Source organism: Dreissena polymorpha, chromosome 2 (assembly GCF_020536995.1).
Source record: "Dreissena polymorpha isolate Duluth1 chromosome 2, UMN_Dpol_1.0, whole genome shotgun sequence".
Classification (NCBI taxonomy): domain Eukaryota; kingdom Metazoa; phylum Mollusca; class Bivalvia; order Myida; family Dreissenidae; genus Dreissena; species Dreissena polymorpha.
The window spans coordinates 66,989,977-67,011,974 of NC_068356.1; the positions used below are offsets into that span (position 1 = coordinate 66,989,977).

The 21,998-nt window shown below is 35.5% G+C and overlaps 1 protein-coding gene across 1 annotated transcript in view; it reads right to left on the reverse strand.

Annotated features, from left to right (window-relative positions):
• Positions 1-1,324: 1,324 nt before the first annotated feature.
• LOC127867432 (coiled-coil domain-containing protein 57-like) overlaps positions 1,325-21,998 on the reverse strand; it is a 44,302-nt gene continuing 23,628 nt past the window's right edge. Inside the window, exons 14-22 of the mRNA XM_052408579.1 lie at positions 18,923-19,117; positions 15,337-15,437; positions 13,162-13,362; positions 12,347-12,511; positions 11,530-11,647; positions 10,133-10,305; positions 5,974-6,127; positions 2,958-3,155; positions 1,325-2,077 (exon numbers count right to left, since the gene is read on the reverse strand). Of these exons, the coding sequence (XP_052264539.1) occupies positions 1,833-2,077; positions 2,958-3,155; positions 5,974-6,127; positions 10,133-10,305; positions 11,530-11,647; positions 12,347-12,511; positions 13,162-13,362; positions 15,337-15,437; positions 18,923-19,117 (1,550 nt within the window). The 3' untranslated portion in view covers positions 1,325-1,832. The remainder of the gene's footprint in view (positions 2,078-2,957; positions 3,156-5,973; positions 6,128-10,132; positions 10,306-11,529; positions 11,648-12,346; positions 12,512-13,161; positions 13,363-15,336; positions 15,438-18,922; positions 19,118-21,998) is intronic.

The following is a 21,998-nucleotide window of genomic DNA, read 5'->3' on the forward strand; positions in this document are numbered from 1 at the left end:
GCACGTTAAAAAGGAAGCAAGAGTTGAGAGCATACCCAACATCAGAAGCTTGTATAATAGACACACCAGAAGTTTTGTTAAATATCTATTATTGAGTTACATTGAAAACATCCCAAGATGGTTGTTGATAAATCTGTGAATGATCCGACAATCCGCGTTTTTATTAATTTATTCATGATATGATGATTTGATTGTTCGTTTATCTGTTTATTATCGAATGATCCACGTGTTGATTAATCTGCACATGATCTGATTATTCACGTGTTGATTAATCTTATGATCCGAGTGTTGATTAATCTGTTAATGGTCCGATGATCTGAATGTTGATTAATATCGCAATAATTTGATTATTTGATTATTATAGAGATCAGTTTACTGACGATAAATGAAAATGTAGCGAACATGTAATCATACTATTGTAGAGTAAATCCCTATAGCAACTTGTCTTGAAAGCCAATTAATTTCCTCCTAAAAGACATTCACAATGGCCCGTCAAGTGAATAAGTTTCACAAGACGTATAAAGTGAATTCGTCATTTAAAACCTCGGGTAACACAGGTTTACTGTTGCATTATTATTCAGAAGAATGAGCAATTTAAGATGTGTTATTTTGTGTACGTTTTTCCTTAGTCTTATGTATACTGGTTTACAATTGCATTAAACATTAGCATACATGACATGAACAAATGGTCATGTCTTGTTCATAAGACAAAAAAAAGCATTCCTAGTTTTAAAAATATAAGCTGTACAGTGAATTCATCCATAGGCGTCATAACTGTTGCCAGAGGGACTGCTGCCCCAATACTCTGAGAAGTTAAGCATCCCTACGAATGTAAGTTTTTGCAGCGGCTGCGATAAATTTTCCAAGTATGCTAATCAACGCTGTGACGAAGCTTTCCAGTCCATGATACATGTATGTATGTACTTTAGTGGCATGGATACAGACTTGTCACACAATGACAAGAATAAGCAGCACCAACTGAGGCTGTGATTTTCAATGTCTTAGATTGACGTCATAACACACACTTTCAACACATTAGTTTAGATATATTTAATAAAAATAGATTTCACATAAGCATTAGACTCATTAGGAGACTCCCAAATCTTCTTCCTGTACAGCACTAAAACGTGGTGGCCTTGGATGTATCCAGAATTCTCCCAGAGTAAGGAGCGAACCCAGAACCTGGGCAGACACTCAAGTATGCCACGGCAACTAATATAAAGATTCTGATATTAATACTGTGGTAAAATAGATCTGACACTTTATGTCATTTCTCACATATTGAATGATATTGTATCTCTGCTTTGTGAGGACAACACAATACTAAACGACATGAATGTTGATTTTTTTTCAAGGCAATACATCCTAGCAGGAAAACAAAAATGGTTAAATATACAATGTATATCATGCCTAGAGATTGCTTGCTAAGATTAAGAATGAAATACAAACACATTGTGTACTAATCATAGTTTCCATAATAAATCCTCAAAGGTGGGCTATCATTTTACGTCCACAAATCACTTTTACAACTGAAATGTCGTTAGTGCGTGAAAATAATTTATTTCATGTTATACATTTTGTAGCTATTGAGGTGGTTCATTGTAAAAAGATTATAAGCTTATACAACTGGCCATCCAAATATATCTGACTACACAGAATATAATACCTAGTTAATTTCTGTAAAACGTAAATGAAAACCTACATAAAACATATCACAGTTTTGTGGTATTGTTATAGTCTACACTCTACAAATATTATGTTCAGCTGTTTGTACTACATGTTATACCTATGTCTTCATAAATAAGAAAACAAATTTAATGAGAAGATTAAATCTATCTGCCACTACTGACTTCATCCTCTTTTAAATTATAGTTTCTAATTTTTGTTTTGCTAGGCACATTTTTGAACACTTTTCCTACGGCTTTGTCGGACAATTTTCTTTCCAGTTTTGCCTTTTGTTGCCCTGTCTGTTTGCCTGACAAGTATAAACTGTCTTTGTTGTTTTTGTTGCCACTGCTATTGCTGTTCATATTTACATCTGATGTTTGGCTGTCATGGCTCATTTGACTTACATTTCCTGGAAAAGGAAACATGTCTCAAAAGGTCAAGCATCTTACTAACATGAAATATTTCATGGTGACCTACAGAAATACTTGATAGTTTTGTATTTACTTAGCAACAAACATAAAATAAATCTATTATGAATCTTGAAACAGAAAAAGTTATGGTCAAATATTAACTAAGCTTTAAAACTAATTTGAATTAAAAAATGAATTTTTTCAGCAAGCCAAAGAGAGAACACTTAAGGCAAGAGAAGTATCCCTGTATTAATTCATCAAATTGCACTTGGAAACAAAAAACAATACCTGTCATGTTAAAATAACAATACGATTTTTAAACAAGCGCAACTTCTAAGCATCAATATTAATTTTTTTCTGAAATTCACTAATATTTCCTTGCTTTCTTTTAAATGTCAAATATCTCTGGGGTCTACTGATCATATACCGTAAACTACAAAATTAAGTCTCAACTGTTACAAGATGAACTATTCTTTTAAACTTAATCAAGGGTATCGTTACTTAAATGTTTCTTTATGGTCTTTTTTAAAGATAAGAAAATTCATTTGTAACTTAAGCATGTCACAAGATCGTCTCCCGTTTTCACTTCCAAATAAAGCAAAAACGTTATATTGTCAAAACATAATCTACCTTTTTGAAATTCAAATTCTGTTGTAATCTCTCCTTTACTTGAGCAACACACTGATTATAAATGTCTATTGTTGACACTTAATAATTTAGTCGTTACATAATTCTGTCACAAAACCATAACTTTTGTGCTACAAAATTCAACCAATACTTGATCTTGACATGCGGGTGTCTTGTTTTTAATCTATAAAATTCAGTTGTAAACTTAAACATGTCAAAAGAACTACAATACTGGAGCCTGGAGACCCTTACCCTGTCTCTGTGGACTGGCTGTCCGAGGTGTGGGAGAAGGTCGGCTATTGTCCAGCATTTTCCAGATCTCCTGCAGGGACTCCCCGCCCATCGAGGACATGCTCAACAGGAGCTGGGAACGTGCAGTTGGGACGCTGTAAATTGTCTCCCCTCCTTCAGTGTTCACACTAGCATGGACATCAATCTCAGTATCCACGGCTGAAAGAGATGTGAGGGAAATGGGGTACAGTTTAGAAGCTTGCTTGAAGATGCATGGAAGATCACAATATATAATATAACAAGAGCTGTGTTCGTGAAACACAATGCCCCCTACTGCGCCGCTTTGAAGCCATATATTTTACCTTTGACCTTGAAGGATGACCTTGACCTTTCACCATTCAAAATGTGCAGCTCCATGAGATACGCATGAATGCCAAATAAGAAGTTGCTATCTTCAATATTGTAAAATTTGACCTTCGACCTTGACCTTGAAGGATGACCTTTACCTTTCACCACTCAAAAAGTGCAGCTCCATGAGATACGCATGCATGCCAAATATCAAGTTGCTATCTTTAATATTGCAAACTTTGACCCTTGACCTTGAAGGATGACCTTGACCTTTCACCACTCAAAATGTGCAGCTCCATGAGATACACATGCATGCCAAATATCAAGTTGCTATCTTCAATATTGCAAAATTTTGACCTTTGACCTTGATCTTGAAGGATGTCATCTTGACCTTGACTTTGACCTTTCACCACTCAATATGTGCAGCTCCATGTGATACACATGCATGCCAATATGGAGTTGATATCTTCAATATTGCAAAATTTGACCTTTGACCTTGAAGGATGACCTTGACCTTTCACCACTCAAAATGTGCAGCTCCATGAGATACCCATGCATGCCAAATATTGAGTTGCTATCTTCAATATTGCAAAATTTGACCTTTGACCTTGACCTTGAAGGATGACCTTCATCTCTCAAAATGTGCAGCTCCATGAGATATGCATGAATGCCAAATATCAATTTGCTATCTTCAATATTGCAAAATTTGACCTTTGACCTTGAAGGATGACCTTGACCTTTCACCACTTAAAATTTGCAGCTCCATGAGATACACATGCATGCCAAATATCAAGTTACTATCTTCAATATTGCAAAATTTGACCTTTGACCTTGACCTTTCACCTTGAAGGATGACCTTGACCTTAACCTTTCACCATTCAAAATGTGCAGCTCCATGAGATACACATGCATGCCAAATATCAAGTTGCTATCTTCAATATTGCAAAAGTTATGGGCAATGTTCAAGTTTTCAGACGGACGGACGTACAGACTGACGGATGAACAGACTGACAAACAGACAGACGGACAGTTCAACAAGAGCACCGCATAACGGGTGCCATGCTCGGCTACGAGTGCAGTTTTGAATAAATGAAAGCTTATTTTTTATTATGTTTTTATTTTTTTAAAGGTCACAGTGATCTTGACCTTTAACCTAGTGACCCAAAAATGGGTGTGGCAAGTAGAACTCATCAAGGTGCATCTACATATTAAGTTTCAAAGTTGAAGGTGGAAGCAATTTGGTTTTAGAGCCAATGTTCAAAACCTTAACAAAATGTTAAGGTTTTAGGTTTTAGCACAACGTGGACATCGGACAGCAAGCTGGCTATGACAATACCTCGAGTTTTCCCCGAAAACGCCGAGCTTAAAACTATATGCCACCCTTCAGGGGCATAACAAAGTTATGGCGAAAGTTAAAGTTTTCGGACGGACGGACAGATGCCATATATTTGACCTTTGACCTTGAAGGATGATCTTGACCTTGACCTTCCACCTTTCAAAATGTGCAGCTCCATGAGATACACATGCATGCCAAATATCAAGTTGCTATGTTCAATATTGAAAAAGTTATGGTCATTAAAGTTTTCGGACGGACGGACGGACTGACACACTGACTGACTGACTGACGGACAGTTCAACTGCTATATGCCTACCTACCGGGGGCATAAAAATAATTATCTTTGCATTTGTGTGGTTGATCAGCCAGTAAACAATCATTTGTCAATCTGATGGGTGTATTAATCAACACTGGTAAAGATCAGACCCTAATAGTTAAATGTGTATGCTTCTTCAAATTGTTGATTATTTTCTATAAGCCGGTCCCTGAGAACACATGGCTTAATGCATGTATGTTAAGTATCGCTTCGCCAAGACTGATTTTTGTTAAGAAGAGACTTCCTCTACAGGAAAAAAAGCCATAAGGAGGAAAGTGTAATGTGCATGCTAATCTCGGACGATACTTAACACACATGCATGGGTCTACCAGAATGCTGCTCTAATACATGTATGAACGCTCATAAATCCGATACTTTTCTTAAAACAAGATATAAAATGACTGTTCAACTTTGGCTTAAGAAGCATGTCATGTGATCCCTGGGGCGTGGTCATGTTTAAGTCTATAAGCATGATTTGAACAAAAATAGTAAAGAACCACTAGAAATCAAATAGTGAACCGCTGTCCCTTATTTTTTCAGAAAACATTTTTGAAGTTGTCATTTTAAATTTTTCAACTCGAGGGACCTACATATAATATTGACCGCAAAGTTAAAAAACTTTGAAAGAGTGCCACTCAAATGGCATTTCTCACAAAGTGAACTTCGTGTCTTTCACATAACTGTGTAGTGCATGATGGGAATTCAAAATAAATATAAATAAATTAGCACACATAATCGCCATATCAAGACCACATGTCATGTGCACAACTAAAAAGAATATGAGAAATCTTACTGTCCACTACAATATTGACCTTTAAGCAAGCGACATGGTTTTTCTGCATTCAATACGTTGTGTTGATCAGATGATCATATGAGCCAATTTATTATGAAATGACAAAATGTACGATAATGTTTTGAGCCGGAAACAAAATGTCCAATGCATACACCCAATCATATACTCACACAAAGGTAACACTATATGCCCTTTCACCAATTAATGGCGGTGGTTAAAAAATTGCCTGAGAGTCTGAACTTACACTCCCTGAGATGACTGGGTTTCTTCAAGATGGACGGGGGTCTATATTCCTCCGTGTCTGACAGACCGGCCTGTGTGTCCCGCATCTCTTTCTGAGAAACAGTTGTCTGTGTGTCACCTGGTCCTCTCTGGTACCTCTGAGCGTACTGCAGTTGCTGAAAAGTAGTTATGAAGGACTAAACAGGTAATATATAAACTTGTTATGGGAATCTTTATGCTAAAGTGTAGTCATTAATCCAGAAATAAAGTGGCATTCCAGTGCTTCAGCTAGGATATGGAAAGGTTACTAGTGGCCTTTTTTCAAAAGGGAATTTAGTGCATGTGGTCATTAGCCCATTGGCATATTTTCTATAAAGCATGTATCATATATTATTATTCCTATTACCGGTACATATTTCAGTTTAAAACATAATTTCTCAAATATTTACAATTATTTTCACAGAGAATTTATGTAATTTATTGGCACATAAGTCAAAATGTTCTGTATACTAATGTGATCAGAGGGGGGGTTGTGCCCCTCCGTTTAAAACTTGCTGGAGACATGAATAAAATAAATTCTCCAAATTACACTGTATCTCCGGGTAAATAGTTGTAATAATTGTCCACAACTTTGCAAAATCCCGTCTAGTCAAAAGTACAGACAACACTTATCCGTATAATGGACAAATCACAGTTTCATGAAAATAGCAGCATGCTACAGTTGATGTTGTGTGTGATTTTTACAGAATTTTAAAAGGAACTTTTCGCAGGTTTTGCCATGTTTTGAAGTTTGTCATTTAATGCTTGAAATAACTAAATATATCCAGTACAACAAGAATACAATTAAAAAAAGAAACAAGAGATGTGTTTGTCAGAAACACAATGCCCCCTACTGCGGCGCATTGAAATAAAATTTCTATTTATCATTTGGCAGGTATAGAAATCATCTCCCTTTAAAGGTTATTATTTCCCTTGAATTTTGTCCAATCCAACCAGGGGTGGGGGGGGGGGGGGGTTGGGGTGGGGAGGGTCTCACAGTAAATTATGACCATGTCAAACATCACTGACAACCAAGGCCTGTGGGTTAAAAGAGATCTTAGCCATAAAAAAAAAACTTAGCCAGTGTTGATCATGTATCTATGGAACTTGGTATCTAAGTTCACAGGTATGTAATGAACATCAAAGAAATTATAATTATATCATTATTTTTTTTTTGCTATCTTCAATATTAAAAAAATTATGGCCAAAGTTAAAGTTTTTTTTCGGACGGACAGACAGACTGACATACTGACTGACGGACAGTTCAACTGCTATATGCCACCCTACCAGGGGCATAAAAAAAGTAATCAACAACCAGACTAGAACCACTGGCCCTTGGAGTAAAAGTCAAGTGATAAAACCACTCTGCCATCCGTGCTCATGTTTTGTGTGTTGTATTTAATACGTTATACAATCAATCCTCGTCATGTCACAAAATATAACGATAACAAAAGAACTTTCCAAATTATATAATCGTTTTGCATTTGTAATGCTTTATGATTTTCAGGTTTTTAATTAATTAAAAGATGCATATAATGCATATTTTAGAACATTGTAGATGTTCAGTGTTACTGTTTCCTTGCATACATCATATTTATAATGAAAATGTGCAAATCTGAAACAATTTGTTACAATTTTGTCAATTCACAAAATGTAAAAAGGTTCCTTTAAATGTGCCAGCTTTGTTTGCACTGACAGAGTAGTGATTTTTCCCTTAAGCTAGCCTATTCAGGAGGTTCAATTGAAGGGACAGAATGTACTAAAATACTTTACCTCTAATGGTGTGATGGAGGATAGTTACACTCACACAAATATCATGTTTTTGAAATATGAGCATTTTGCTTAGTTAATTAATTGAGTCTTACTTCAAAGCAGCCATTAAGAAAAACAACAACTTCAGAACATGGAAGGATTCTGTAATATTCACAAACACATTTAATACTTAAAAAATTGTAAAGATTTGTGTCAAATGTCTTCAATAAAAAATAAACCACATTGAAGCATAAATTATTCATCATCCCAACGGTAAAGATAAGAATGTTAAATAAAATTTGATAACTCAAAGGGGAAACGGTTATTAAACGGACACCTGTACACTCCGGGTATCTGGCTAAAATTACATATTTAAGACTTACCATCACAAAGACATTACAGCACAAACTCATAGTCATGATCAAGTTTCGCATTAAAATTCAAGCACGTGTTAAGACAGAATTTAATGTCAACACAAAGAATTTATTGGCTTGTAGTTTTTTATGCCTGTAGTAAACTTTAACTTGCTGTTAGATATATTTGGAAATTACTACAGCAATATTTTATATCTCTTAACTTTAAATAGCACAGCCATCAAAATTTGGGATAATTTCAATCATTTTAAAATTGGTTTTGGTACATTAAACATACATGCTTAAACAAATGCTTACAGTATTTTGTATTACACCAATGTATTAATTTTTGTATATACATTGTCCTCTTACAATAATAAAGTTAATGTCATTAATTTACATATTTCATTAAACACGAGTTTCATTTAAAAGAAACAGTGTTTCTTTAATTATTAAACTGTTATTATTATTTGAAACTGTGTGAGTGTCAGAGCATTTAATTTTATTTATTTGAATTTCAAATATAATTTTCTATATAATGATGCAATTAGAACAAAATAGGGCATGGTTGAGGTCAAAGGTGGCAGATTGGGACCTTGAGACAGCAGGGTTCTGCAAGTCTCCAGCCCCTCCTTACAAGGCTAATGAATTTATAATTTCTAAGGTAATTCTCCTCCCTACACTTATTCAAGTAGAACCATTGTTGCTTACTGAATAATGAAAGTAAGTGCACAAATTACAGGTTAACCACTTAGATCAGCTAGGAAATTAGAAGGCTGGCTTACAACCTTTATATGACAAAAATTAATGTGGTAAGCAAAATATTTCTTTGAATGTCACATAATTTATTTAAAGATCCATCCATGCTTGACAAAAAGATAACAAATATAAAATTTTATGCAATTAAACAAACGGTAACGGTTTATTTTTTAGCATTGAAAATTGACCTACAAAAACGCAAAAACTACAATCATGTCATTCACTTTGTTTGTTATATGGACATATATGCATGGCCCTAAAATATATGCGGGAGGGAAAGTCAGCACATGGGGTAAGCCCAAGACACACTAGTGTGAAGAGTTTATAAATTCAACCAGGAATACTCCTATCATTGAGAAAAACACCTTATTTAACATAAGACATTTATTTAAATTCAGTTACAATATTTTTTTTTATATGTTCCAAGTAAAATTGCAAAGCACATACCTCTATTATTAGCTTATATCAATACATGGACTAATATGCATTTCCTTTCATTCTTTTACAGTTCTCTACATAAAACATTACAGTATTTATTTTTTTGTTAAAAAATTCACTGCTCACTTTAACTTCACTAAATATGTTTGATAGAACAAGGATTTGGTTCGTGTCTCTTCTACCACATTATTAAACAAGAGCACCATCTTGCGGGTGCAGACCGCTCATCTATTTTTCTTTTTAAAGGTGAAGGGAGCTATCTCAATACTTCAAACAAATTTATGGATGTCAGTTTCAGAGGAGATTTTTAATGTTTTTACTATGCACATATAAGGCAAACAAATAATCCTTGGAGCTACCAGCAAGCAACATTTGGTTTAAACATATCTATTCTAGAATGTGTGTACAAGATATTTTACAAACATCTTAAGTTTATAGGATTGGAACGGTAGCAAAGCTAGTAGGGTTCCTTTCCCCAGCAATATATTAACATACATAGTGACGGTGATTTGCATTTTAAACACAAAGCAATGAATAATGATTCGAGGTTAAACAAGTATGTAAGTATCGTTGGAACATTTGATACCAGGGGCAAAATTTGAACAAACTAGGTAGAGGACCATTAAAGTTATATGTCAAATAACAAACATCCGGCCTCAATGTTTCAGAAAGAAGAGAAGATTAATATTCATATACTGAACCAGTTGACATTAAGGTGGGGCAAATGTTGACCTCATGGCCTTATTAAACAATTTGATAGAGAAACTATACAATGTTACATAAAATACCAAATATCTAGGCCTGCCAAAAAAGCTCAGAATAATTTGTTACTTTGCCTACCTGTCTTGTAAGTTCATACTGAAGTTTCTCCAGCTGGTTCAGTTTGCTGGTGTTCTGCTGATCAGAGGCATCGTGGGAGGGAGTCACATGATCAGAATACTGGTCTCTGATTGGTCGATAGAAAGGTTGGGTGGGTCGTGCACTGCTGGGGCCAATTGATGATGGCTCAACTCCTAAAGCAATAATGCAAATATAGTTTTATTGAAGTTTTGTTGAAATTACGTTTGTTGAAGCAATTATGGAAATGAGTCTTTACACTACAACAGCCATCTGTATTTTAAATAAAACCTTTTTTCATTTAATTATTGTGTTGGTTAGTTTTAAAATAAACAAAATATCTTTATGCAAAACTGAGATCAACATTCTAACTTTCATTGTGTACGCTTTGTGCATGAAGGCTGTGAATTTAACACTTTGGTTAAAGAAATACAATCAATGTTGGTAACAAACAGTAATCTGTAAAAAATATTCTCAATCTCAAACCTTTTAACTGTTGATTATTGATCATGACTGAAATAAATCAAATTAAAGACTCAAGTTCAGATTGAAAAATATAATAGTCATAAGATTTTTAAAATTTTATAGACCAATCAGGATCAAGTCATCAATAGTTAAAAACAACCCAGACATTGCCAAAGTTCAAGCTTTATATCATAAATAACATGCACATGATCTTTTGTCAAAATTAGTTTGAATGGCTAAATATGTGATATCAAAGTGTGATTTTCAGGTAATTCATACTGCAGACAGATTGAAACTATAACAAGCCACGTTCTGGGAACACTGAAAATGCCTGTTCCTAAAGTATCGTCCCAGATTAGCCTGCGCAGTACTCACTGGCTGATCAGGGACAACACTAGATTATTGTTTAGAAGAGACTTCCATTTCAGAAAATTCCATAGAACAAGAAAGTGTGCAGACTAATCTGGGATAACAGTTTCTGCCTCTATGGAATTTCCACTATTCTTGGATGACACAAATTTTGCACATGCATTAAGCACTGTTTTTCCAGAATAAGGCTCAAATACAATGGACATTTCCTGAGAGTGTATCCTAGACTGACAAGCTCTCAAAAAGTCAGGCCTCAGTGTGTTGTTGTTCCTTGGCAAGGTCAGTAAGAATTTCTGAGAAAACTAGTCTTAATGCATGTATAAAAGTGTCCTCCCAAATTAGACTGCAGTCTGCACAGGCAAATCAGAGACAACATTTTCCGCTTTTAATGGAGTTTTTCAATTATCTTCTTAACAAAATCCAATTAAAGCTGAAAGTGTCATCCCCGATGTGGGGACTGCACAGGCAAATCTCGAACAACACTTAACACATGCATTATACCCCATTTTCCCAAATTGCAGCTCAAATACAATTGACATTTTCAAAAAATTATCTATTAGACTGACCAGCTTTCATCAGCTCAGCCCTCAGCTTGTTGCCCATCTCTATGAGCTGGTGTCGCTCCTTGGCCAGCTCCGTGATCTTCTTGGCCGCGTCCCTCAACTTCCCCTGCAGGCTCCTCACCTGTATTAGGATACAAACAATACCAGACTCGCTCTGGGAAAATGGGGCTTAATGCATGTGCGTCAAGTGTCTTCCCAGATTCGCCTGTACAGGCTTAACAGGAACAACAATTAACGCTTTTATTTTATTTATGTTTGTTCAGATTAGACTGCAGGGTCCTTACCTTAGAAAAAATAACAATCTTACATATGCAATCACACCATGTTTCCACAATACTGCACTTGTATAATTAACATAAAGGTCAACAAAATTAATCTTGTAACTTCACTTGAAATCATCATTGCCTTGCGTTTTAATTTCATATTACATTTTTGGTAATGCCCATTTAATTTTACAATTTATGTCACACAAATGCACTTTAACCACTTTTAACCTACACAGCCCATATAAACAATAAACAACAATTTTAGAGGTCATAATCAGCTGTTTAAAAAAAGCCAATCTTTTATACATTTACAAACATGTAGAAACTCTAGACACTTATACCTGCAAGCTCTGAGCACTATAGTGTAGTGGAAATGGTGTCCACTAAGCAACTGAGAGTTTATGGGTTCAATCCCTACTGTGATAGAATTCTTTAGAACTCCACAAAAGACACCAAGTACTGTTCCACCCAGGAAATGGACGCAAGAGCATTTCAATAAGTCTTAGGTTTTTGATGAGATTAAGCTTTAATTTTAGGTTTAAACTAAAATATACCTGCGAACCCTGCTGCGACCCGCTCTCGGACCCACTGCCCCCTAATGCGGCCCCTTGGTGCCTGAGAGTCATGATCTCGTCTTGAAGTTGCTGAATCAGCAGTTCCTGGGCGCCGTAGTTGATACCTGGACGCTTCTCTGACAGCTGCAGCTTCAGATTGGACAGCTGCAATCAGGAAACCATGGTTACAATATACTTATCAGTGATTGTTTTACAATATACTTATCAGTGATTGTTTTACAATATACTTATCAGTGATTGTTTTGCTAGGCAGCAGCAATACAATTTTAAGCCTTTATCACTTAGATACATGTTTTGACGGGTTTGTAGTCCCTCACAAAATTAAATTTAATTAAAGACTTTTCTTACTAGATTCAAGTGTTAAAGGCTTCATTTCCAACCCTTAGATACTGATGAGCAGCAAACAGCATAAAACCTGAACAGACTGCGAGTAACTCAATGGTTTACATTTCCAGAGACACTTAGATGAATCTGTCTGATGAAAACCATTTTAGCAGTCATCAAATGTTAACAATGTATTCAATCCATAGAGGAAAGCTTCCATATGAGTTTTGTTCTGGAAAAACCTGGCTTTATGCACGTGAGTAAGTGTCATCCAATATTTGTCTGTGCAGACGACAAAGTTCAATTAGGGACAACACTTATCACGCTATAGTTTTTGTTTTAAAGGAAGTCTCCTATTAACAAAAATTCATATGTGCCGACAACACAGGCTAATCTGGGATGACACAACGCAAATGCATTCAGCCCCGTTTTTGCAGAACGAGGCTCACACAGAACACATGCCAACTGACCTCCTGCCCCAGGCTGGTGACCTCCATGTTTCGTTCCAGGTTGCTACGATAGTACTCATCTGCCTCTTTTCTGGCCTCCAGCAGCTGCAGCTCAAAGTCGGACACCTTCTGGCGCAGGCTTGCCACCTCCGTTTGACTGCGCCTGGTGATCGCCCCCAGCTCATACTGCAGCTGATCTACCTCCACCTGCTTTTCCCTTATCTGGAATATATAACGAAATAAATTGTTCTATACAAGATAATACACTTATTGGGTGCTCTGGAAATATGGGTCTAATGCATGTGCTTAAACCTTTGCATGCTGGGAAATTTGTCGTCTGCTAAAATGTTGTCTGCTTAATTTCTAAAATTAGCATTTTCTTCGATTTTTTTCAAATAATATTATCAAAATAGCAAACAGTTTGGATCCTGATGAGACGCCATGTTCTGTGGCGTCTCATCTGGATCCAAACTGTTTGCAAAGGCCTTCAAAATTCGGTTCCCGCACTGAAAGAGTTAAAGTGTCATCCCAGCTTAGCCTGTGCACATCTTTCCTAGAACAAGGATTAACTGTCCCTGGATATGTCATGCTTTTATACTGCTCTGGTCAATTCTAGGAATGTGGGCGTTAAATAGAAGCACAATATCTGATTTTCAGTACTCTTATTTCAACCAAATAATTTTTTTTATCCTGCCTCTGTTACATTGACTTAATAAAGCAGGGTCGGATAAGCTAGTTGATCTCCGGCAGTACCTCACGTGACCGAGATCTAACTGTAAATATGTATTCCTACACGCCGATTAACATGTTCTAATATTTGACCTTTGAAATCTATTGGGACAAATCATGAATGTTATCGTTATATTATATATCATCCTTTTTTTTCTTCTTTAAAATATATTAACGAACCAGCTTTCCGTATTTATCATTTTCATTCACTTGATTACACAACTTACAGCTTATCTAGTGTGACGTCATTTCCCAGACGCAACATACTATCTAATTTATCTCAGGATTTTAGGGACAACAATTTTGACGTGGTGGTTTTAACATTTTTTAAAATATATTTTTAAAGCATCGAACGGATTATAAATGTATTTTGGTTTGTGTGTTTGTCATTCATAATTGTTAACTTCGATAGAAATAAAATAATTCGCCACGACAAGATTACGATTTCGTAAATCAGGTTTTGGGTCAGAGTGGTTAGCATTCGATACAAACACTATCAAAAAATAGTGTGGTTTAAAATACATTTTGATAATACGGATGGAAGAACAGAAAATGTATTTCGACAAAGGGATGGAGGAACAGAAAATGGATGTGTATATTGTTGTAACTTTATTGTTATAAGCAATGGATTAAAGTTGTCATTAAGGTAAATAAAATTTAGTTTTTGATTTGCCGCTGCATTTTATTTTCATTTTTTACCAAGAAAAATATCACATTCTCGATTGGTTTTTTTATTTCTTCTCATATTTTCAGTAGGAAAGTATTAAAAGGAACAGTTTAAAGTGGAACTATTTTTTATGTGACACAATCGGTAGTTATTCGGTCGTCAGGAATATTGTGTACATGTAGGAGGCCCGAAAAGAATATAATCATTAGTCTTTGATAAAATGAGTTAACGGCATGAAGCAGGATAAATCGAATACATGGTTGGTGCAGCGATGGAGAAAGTTTATCGGTTTCGGCCCGAAAAAGAAAAATAGGGCTCTCTATTTTCTTTTTCTTAGTCACCCAGATTAACTTTCTCCATCTCAGCACCATCCATGTATTCTCTATTTATGTGGTTTTGTTTTGCATAATGCCCTATCTTAGTTGACAGCAACCATAGCCGTTTTACTATTGCGAGTCACTGTGACCTTGACCTTTGATCTAGTGACCTGAAAATCAATAAGGGTCATCTGCCAGTCATGATCAATATACCTATGAAGTTTCATGATCCCAGGCCTAAGCGTTCTTGAGTTATCATCCGGAAACCATCTGGCGGACGGACCGACCGACCGACAGACCGACGGACCGACCGACATGTGCAAAACAATATACCCCCTCTTCTTCAAAGGGGGGGCATAAAAAAATCCTGTTCAGGTGTAAAGTGTAGTCCCTGACATGCCTGTCCATACTGCCCAGGCTTATGAGGGACTACATTTTACCCACAAGAATTAAGAATTAAACTATGCTCAAAACAACTCCTACCTGTTTCTGGTGTTTCTCAACTGCTTTCTCATGGAACAGAATGTTTGCCTGCTGTTTCTTCACCTGAGCTGATAACTCCACCTTCTCTGCACGCAGGGAGCCTTACATCATACAGGTGAAATATCATGAGCCTTGTACGGGAAAACTGGGCTTAATACATGTGCCGTAAGTAGCTTAACAGAGTAGCCGTAAGGTATTTTTTGATTAAATGAATATAAGGCAGAAAAGTTTCATAAAAATTGCTTATTATTTTTTTTTAAAGTTATTGAGAGCATGCAATTCTTCAATATCTTCTATCAGAACTCTTAACGCCACAATGTATAGAGATATAACCTTTGTAGTTAACTGATATGCCCAATTTCACACACGAGTTACAAAACTTTAAATGTGATTCATTCAAAGGGGTGGAGAAATGTAATCAGTTTGAAAAACATTTGTCAAGTCATTCCTAAGAAAGTAGCTTGCTATAAAACTGTAATCTGCCTATATAAGACATATGTACATTTCTAAGTGGTGTAAAATGGCCCATAATTTTAACAAATATCAAACAAGAGTTACAAAACTTTGCGTATGGAGTAATTTGAATATGGAAAATACCTTTCTTAGTATATAAGAGCCGCTTTATTTGAACATATTAAAAGTAGATTTATAAATTTGGTCTATGGGGGGTCATGTTGACATGGAGAACTTATGTTTGAAGTTTGAATGCATTCCTTCATGCCATTCCTGAGAGAAAAGCTTTCCAAAAACTTAACTGCCTATAAAATGCATTTGCTAATTTCTAAGAATAGAATGGCCACTTATTTGAGCAAATATCAAATAAGAATAACACAACTTTTCCTTTTGAGTCAGTCTAATGAAGAAAACACATTTGTATTTAAATGAAATTCTTCAAGCAATGCTTGAGAAACTAGCTTGCTTAAAACCTTAAACCTGCCTAAATAGTGCATATGTAAATTTCGAAGTGTAAAATGAGCACTAATTTGGACATATTCAAATATAAAATACCAAGCTTGGGTTTTGGGGTCATTTAAATATACATGTAGGAATACATTCCTGTTGAACTAGCTAACCAAAAAATCAGATCCTGATGCTGACACCAGGGTGTGTAAAATAGCTTGCCTTCTATAAGAATAATTAAGCTTTAAAACCCTGTTGTTACATCTAACATAACCACAACATGATTTTATTTGGCATGTCACATGATGTCTTTAAAGTCTAGTTTACTAAAGCTCCAGTAAAGTAAGTAATACAAATAATAAAGTGTTATAAAAAGAAACAAGAGATGTGTTTGTCAGAAACACAATGCCCCCTATTGCGCCGCTTTGAAGCCATATATTTGACCTTTCACCTTGAAGGATGACCTTGACCTTTCACCACTCAAAATGTGCAGCTCTATGAGATACACATGCATGCAAAATATCAAGTTGCTATCTTTAATATTGCAAAAGTTATGGCCAATGTTATAGTTTTCGGACGGACAGACGACTGACAAATGGACTGACAGACGGACAGTTCAACTGCTATATGCAACCCTTCCTGGGGCATAAAAAATGTGTAAATTCAAGAAAGTATGATTGTTAGACAAATGCGGGGCATTTTTCCAATTTGCACATAAAAGGTCATTATTCTTTTTTTCATTTTTTTTTAAATCAATTTAAAAATATGTCTCGTGTACATATGAAAAACAAGGTTATACATTAACAACATCAACATATCAATTATTGTTATTAAAGTATGTTCATATTATATACAATTTCTGCATAAAAGTTGAAGTCAATTTTAAGAGATGATGCTAAAACATTATATAAACAAGAGCACTGCCTTGCGGGTGCAGACCTCTCATCTATTTTTCTTTTTAAAGGTGATCAAAGGGACCTATCTCAATACTTCAATCAAAAAAGATGGAGGGGTGGGGTGGAGAGGGGTGTATAGTGTGGGGGTATGGTCATTTATTACATTATCTTCCAAAAATAAGAAATAGAAATGCAAAAAAAAAAAAAAATTGGGGGGGGGGGGGGAGGGGGATTCTTGGGTGGGATAGTTGGACGGTCTTTCAAAAATAAAATAATAAAAATAAATATTTTTGTTTTTAAAACCATGTTGTTTTTTTTGGCAGGGGTCGGGGGGGGTCGGAGGGGGCATAGTGTGAGTGTGTGGTCATTTTTTAGATTATCTTTCAAAAATAAGTAGCATGTCAGGTAAGAATTGTTTTGTCAAAGTATCAATCAAATATGATCATAAATAACGAAATCATGGCAATTTTAGCAACATTTAATTATTTGACCTTGAGAGTCAAGGTCATTCAAAGGTCAAGCTAAAATTCAACTTGCCAGGTACAGTACCCTTATGATGGTATGAAAGATTTGAAGTTTGAAAGCAATGGCCTTGATACTTTAGAAGTAAATTGGTAGCAAACACAAAATTTAACTATATATTCAAAGTTACTAAGTAAAAAAAGGGCCATAATTCCGTCAAAATGACAACCAGAGTTATGCAGTTTGTCCTGCACAGTCCCCTTATGATAGTTTGTGAGTTTTCCAAGTCTGAAAGCAATAACTATGATACTTTAGGCGTAAAAAGGACCAAAACACAAAACTTAACAAAATTTTCAATTTTTAAGTATAAAGGGGCCATAATTCTGTCAAAATGCCAGTCAGAGTTACATAATGTTGCCTGCACAGTCCCCTTATGATAGTTAGTACCGGGTAAGTGTTGCAAGTATGAAAGCAATAGCTTTGATACTTTAGGAATAAAGTGGACCTAAACACAAAACTTAACCAAATTTTCAATTTTTTAAGTATAAAAAAGGGATATAATGCTGTCAAAATGCACGCTAGAGTTATCTAACTTTGCCTGCCCAGTCCCCTCATGATAGTAAGTAAGTGAACCAAGTTTGAATGCAATAGCTTTGATACTTTATGAGAAAAGAGGACCTAAACACAATACTTAACCGGACGCCGACGCAGACGCCAGCGCCAAGGTGATGACAATAGCTCTTTTTTTTTTTTTTAATAGATGAGCTAAAAAATGAAAAAGAGAACGACGCTAGCAAATTTCTTAAGGTGTTCCTGTAGGGAAAAAAAAGAAAAGGTATGACGGAAAGGAATATTACGATATAGGCAAGATCATGTTAGAGTGTGACAAATTTCTGCCATTTGTTTTTGTGTAAGTCTTTTTAATTCATTTCAAATGCTATTGTTTCTTCCAAAGCGTCGTTATTCTAAATGTTTTCAGTATTGACCTGCTGCAGTTGTAAAGCAAGTAAAGATGTTGTGAAAGAAATCTAACATGATGTGTTCTGTGAAGGGTTTTAAGCAAAAACAATGTAACTTAACAATGCCATTAAACAATGTAATTAAACTATGTAATTAAATGATGATCAGATTATTAAGAATGTATCTTAACAATGTATTTATACAATGTAATAAAACAGTATTCTTGAACAATGCAGTTAAATAATGTCATTAGCTAATGTAATTAAAATCATATGCTATGCATGGTAATCTTGGCGTCTTTATAAGCTATTAAATGTATCACAGCAACTGGGCATATCATATTGAACCACAACTTCCCCAACACTCACCTATGAGATCGTTGAGGGACTGTATGTGAGTCTTGACCAGCATATTGTCCTTGACCTCTGTAAGCACCTCCTCCTGGTTGGTAACCATGGCAACTGGTGGTCGCCCAAACCTCCTAGCAACATCACTGTCCTGTTCCAACTCACGGTTCTGCTGTCTAAGCTTCCTGCATTCCTGTTCCAGATCTTTCACGTAGTCTACAAATACCATGGCAACATCACAGAATAATATAGACATTGGTATCAAAATTAAAACAAGAGGGCCATGATGGCCCTGAATCGCTCACCTGACTAACCAAATACAATCCCTACCCAGATTTCATCAAGATAAACATTCTGACCAAATTTCATAAAGATTGCATGAAAACTGTGACCTCTATTGTCTATACAAGGTTGTTCTATTACTTGACCTAGTGACTTAGTTTTTGACATAATGACCTAGTTTTTGACCTAGTGACCTAGTTTTTGACCCCAGATGACCCAAATACAATCCCAACCCAGATTTCATCAAGATAAACATTCTGACCAAATTTCATAAAGATTGGATGAAAACTGTGACCTCTACTGTCTACACAAACAAATTGTTGACGTTTTTTATATTATTTGACCTAGTGACCTATTTTTTTTACCTCAGATGACCCAAATACAATCTTAACCCAGATTTCATCAAGATAAACATTCTGACCAAATTTCATAAAGATTGGATGAAAACTGCAACCTCTATTGTCTACACAAGTTTTTCTATTATTTGACCTAGGTTTTGACCCCAGATGACCCAAATTCAATACCAACCCAGATTTTATCAAGATAAACATTCTGACCAAATTTCATAAAGATTGGATGAAAACTGTGACCTCTACTGTCTACACAAGGTTTTTTTATTATTTGACCTAGTTTTTGACCTTGTGACCTGTTTTTGATCCCAGATGACCCAAATACAATCCCAACCCAGATTTCATCAAGATAAACATTCTGACCGAATTTCATAAAGATTAGATGAAAACTGCAACCTCTATTGTCTACACAAGGTTTTTCTATTATTTGACCTATTATGTGACCTAGTTTTTGACCTAGTGACCTAGTTTTTGACCCCAGATGACCCAAATACAATCCCAACCCAGATTTCATCAAGATGAACATTCTGACCAAATTTCATTGATTGGATAAAAACTGCGACCTCTAGTGTCTACACAAACAAATTGTTGACGGACAGATGCATGCACACACGCACGCACACACATACGGACGCCGGACATCACACGGTCACATAAGCTCACCATGTCACTTCGTGACAGGTGAGCTAAAAATATTACTGGAATGGAAATCTTACTATTCTATCATACCACACATACATCGGAGCTTGACCATCATTTCCTACCAGTTCTTCCAATTTAAGCACTTATTTATTATTTACAGATGAGGCTGATAATTAAATATTTTTTGAAAGCAATGTAAACACAATTTAATAATTTCAAAACAATGTTAACACAATTTAATAATTTCAAAATAATGTCAACACAATTTAATAATTTCAAAATAATGTCAACACAATTTAATAATTTCAAAATAATGTCAACACATTAACCTCACAAATTTTACACATTTCGACCCATAAACTTTGGACCTTGACCACTAGGCACAAAGATGGTTACTAACCTTGCTGTCAGAGTGAAATAAAAAAAAATATGGTTCCTAGGGACGAAATGATTGACTTACTTGCGTTGACCCCATGACCTTTAACTGTTTCCACCAAAGACAAAAAGAGTAACTAACATTTAATGACCTGGTGACCTTTTACTGTGACCATCAAAGACAAGGACAGTTACTAAGCATCATTAACCCCTTGACCCTGAACTTTGACCACCAGATACAAGTTCAATTACTATTCATTCAGGCCCGTACCCAGGCACTGGGCCCAGGGGCCTGGGCCCCCCCAGCTGGCTGTCGAGTTATGATTTTTTAATAATGGGCCTACTGCAAATTTTCTCACATGAAAGGGCCCACAGTACACTTCCCTGCAATACAAATGTGCAGATGTGTTTTATTGCCCCTGATACACAAGGGGATTAGCGCTAATTAACTCGCCAGTGGAGATAAGCCCCTAGGCATTATTTTCTTATCACCTTGTACACACATCCCCGATCTGTCAATTACCCATTGTGCTCAATGCTTCATCTTTTGATGGTGGGTGTAACAGGTCTTTTGATTGGACAAGGAAAGAGAAACAGCGAATGGATGGAACTGATACAGAAGTTCGTAGGTCTGAACGATAATAGTGTTTTCTCTTTTGAATTCAAACCTCCTCTAGAGTCATATCTTATTAAACATTTCTGTGAAAACTGTGTTGTAGATGATGAACATTTTATAATGAATTTACTTTGAAATTTTATATAGAGGAGGTTTGATTTTAAAGAGAAAATATTAGTAGGTTATATGTCAGTTACTGACATATAACCATAGTAGTATTTTCTCTCTGAAATCAAACCTCCTCTACAGTCATACTTTATGTCACATTTCATAATAAAGGTTTTTTTAGTTTCAAAGGTTGCTTTTACTTCTTTATAAAGTGTAATACATTTCTGAAATCTAAAGCTTTATACATGTGTGTGAATTTCACACCAAGGGGTCGTTGATAAAGCATGTCACGCTTTTTTTTACCATTTTTACCCCGGCATGTCACAAACTGTTACAAAATCTTGGACCCCCCTCCCCTAAGGGACGTCACAAACTCACACTTTCGAACACTTTTTTAAAAAGTAATACTTAATTTAAATTTAATCTTGAACTAAATTCACTATTAAACTGTATTAAAATTTCACTTACCGGTAAAAGAACTATCACAGTACAGGCTTTTATAACTGTAGGGTTACTATGAGCAGTATGAATATTTATCCACATGTTAACGTCTAATAAAAACGAAATTATAATTAAGGTTTTCTTTCAACCCTTTACTAACTTAAAATGGAACAGTCCAATTATTTCGTCATTGAAATCTGTGTGGAGGTTGTGCCTATTGAATAAGCCGGCCTAGCCAAGTTGCCTATAAAACATTCAAACAACAGAATCAGGAGATACGCAA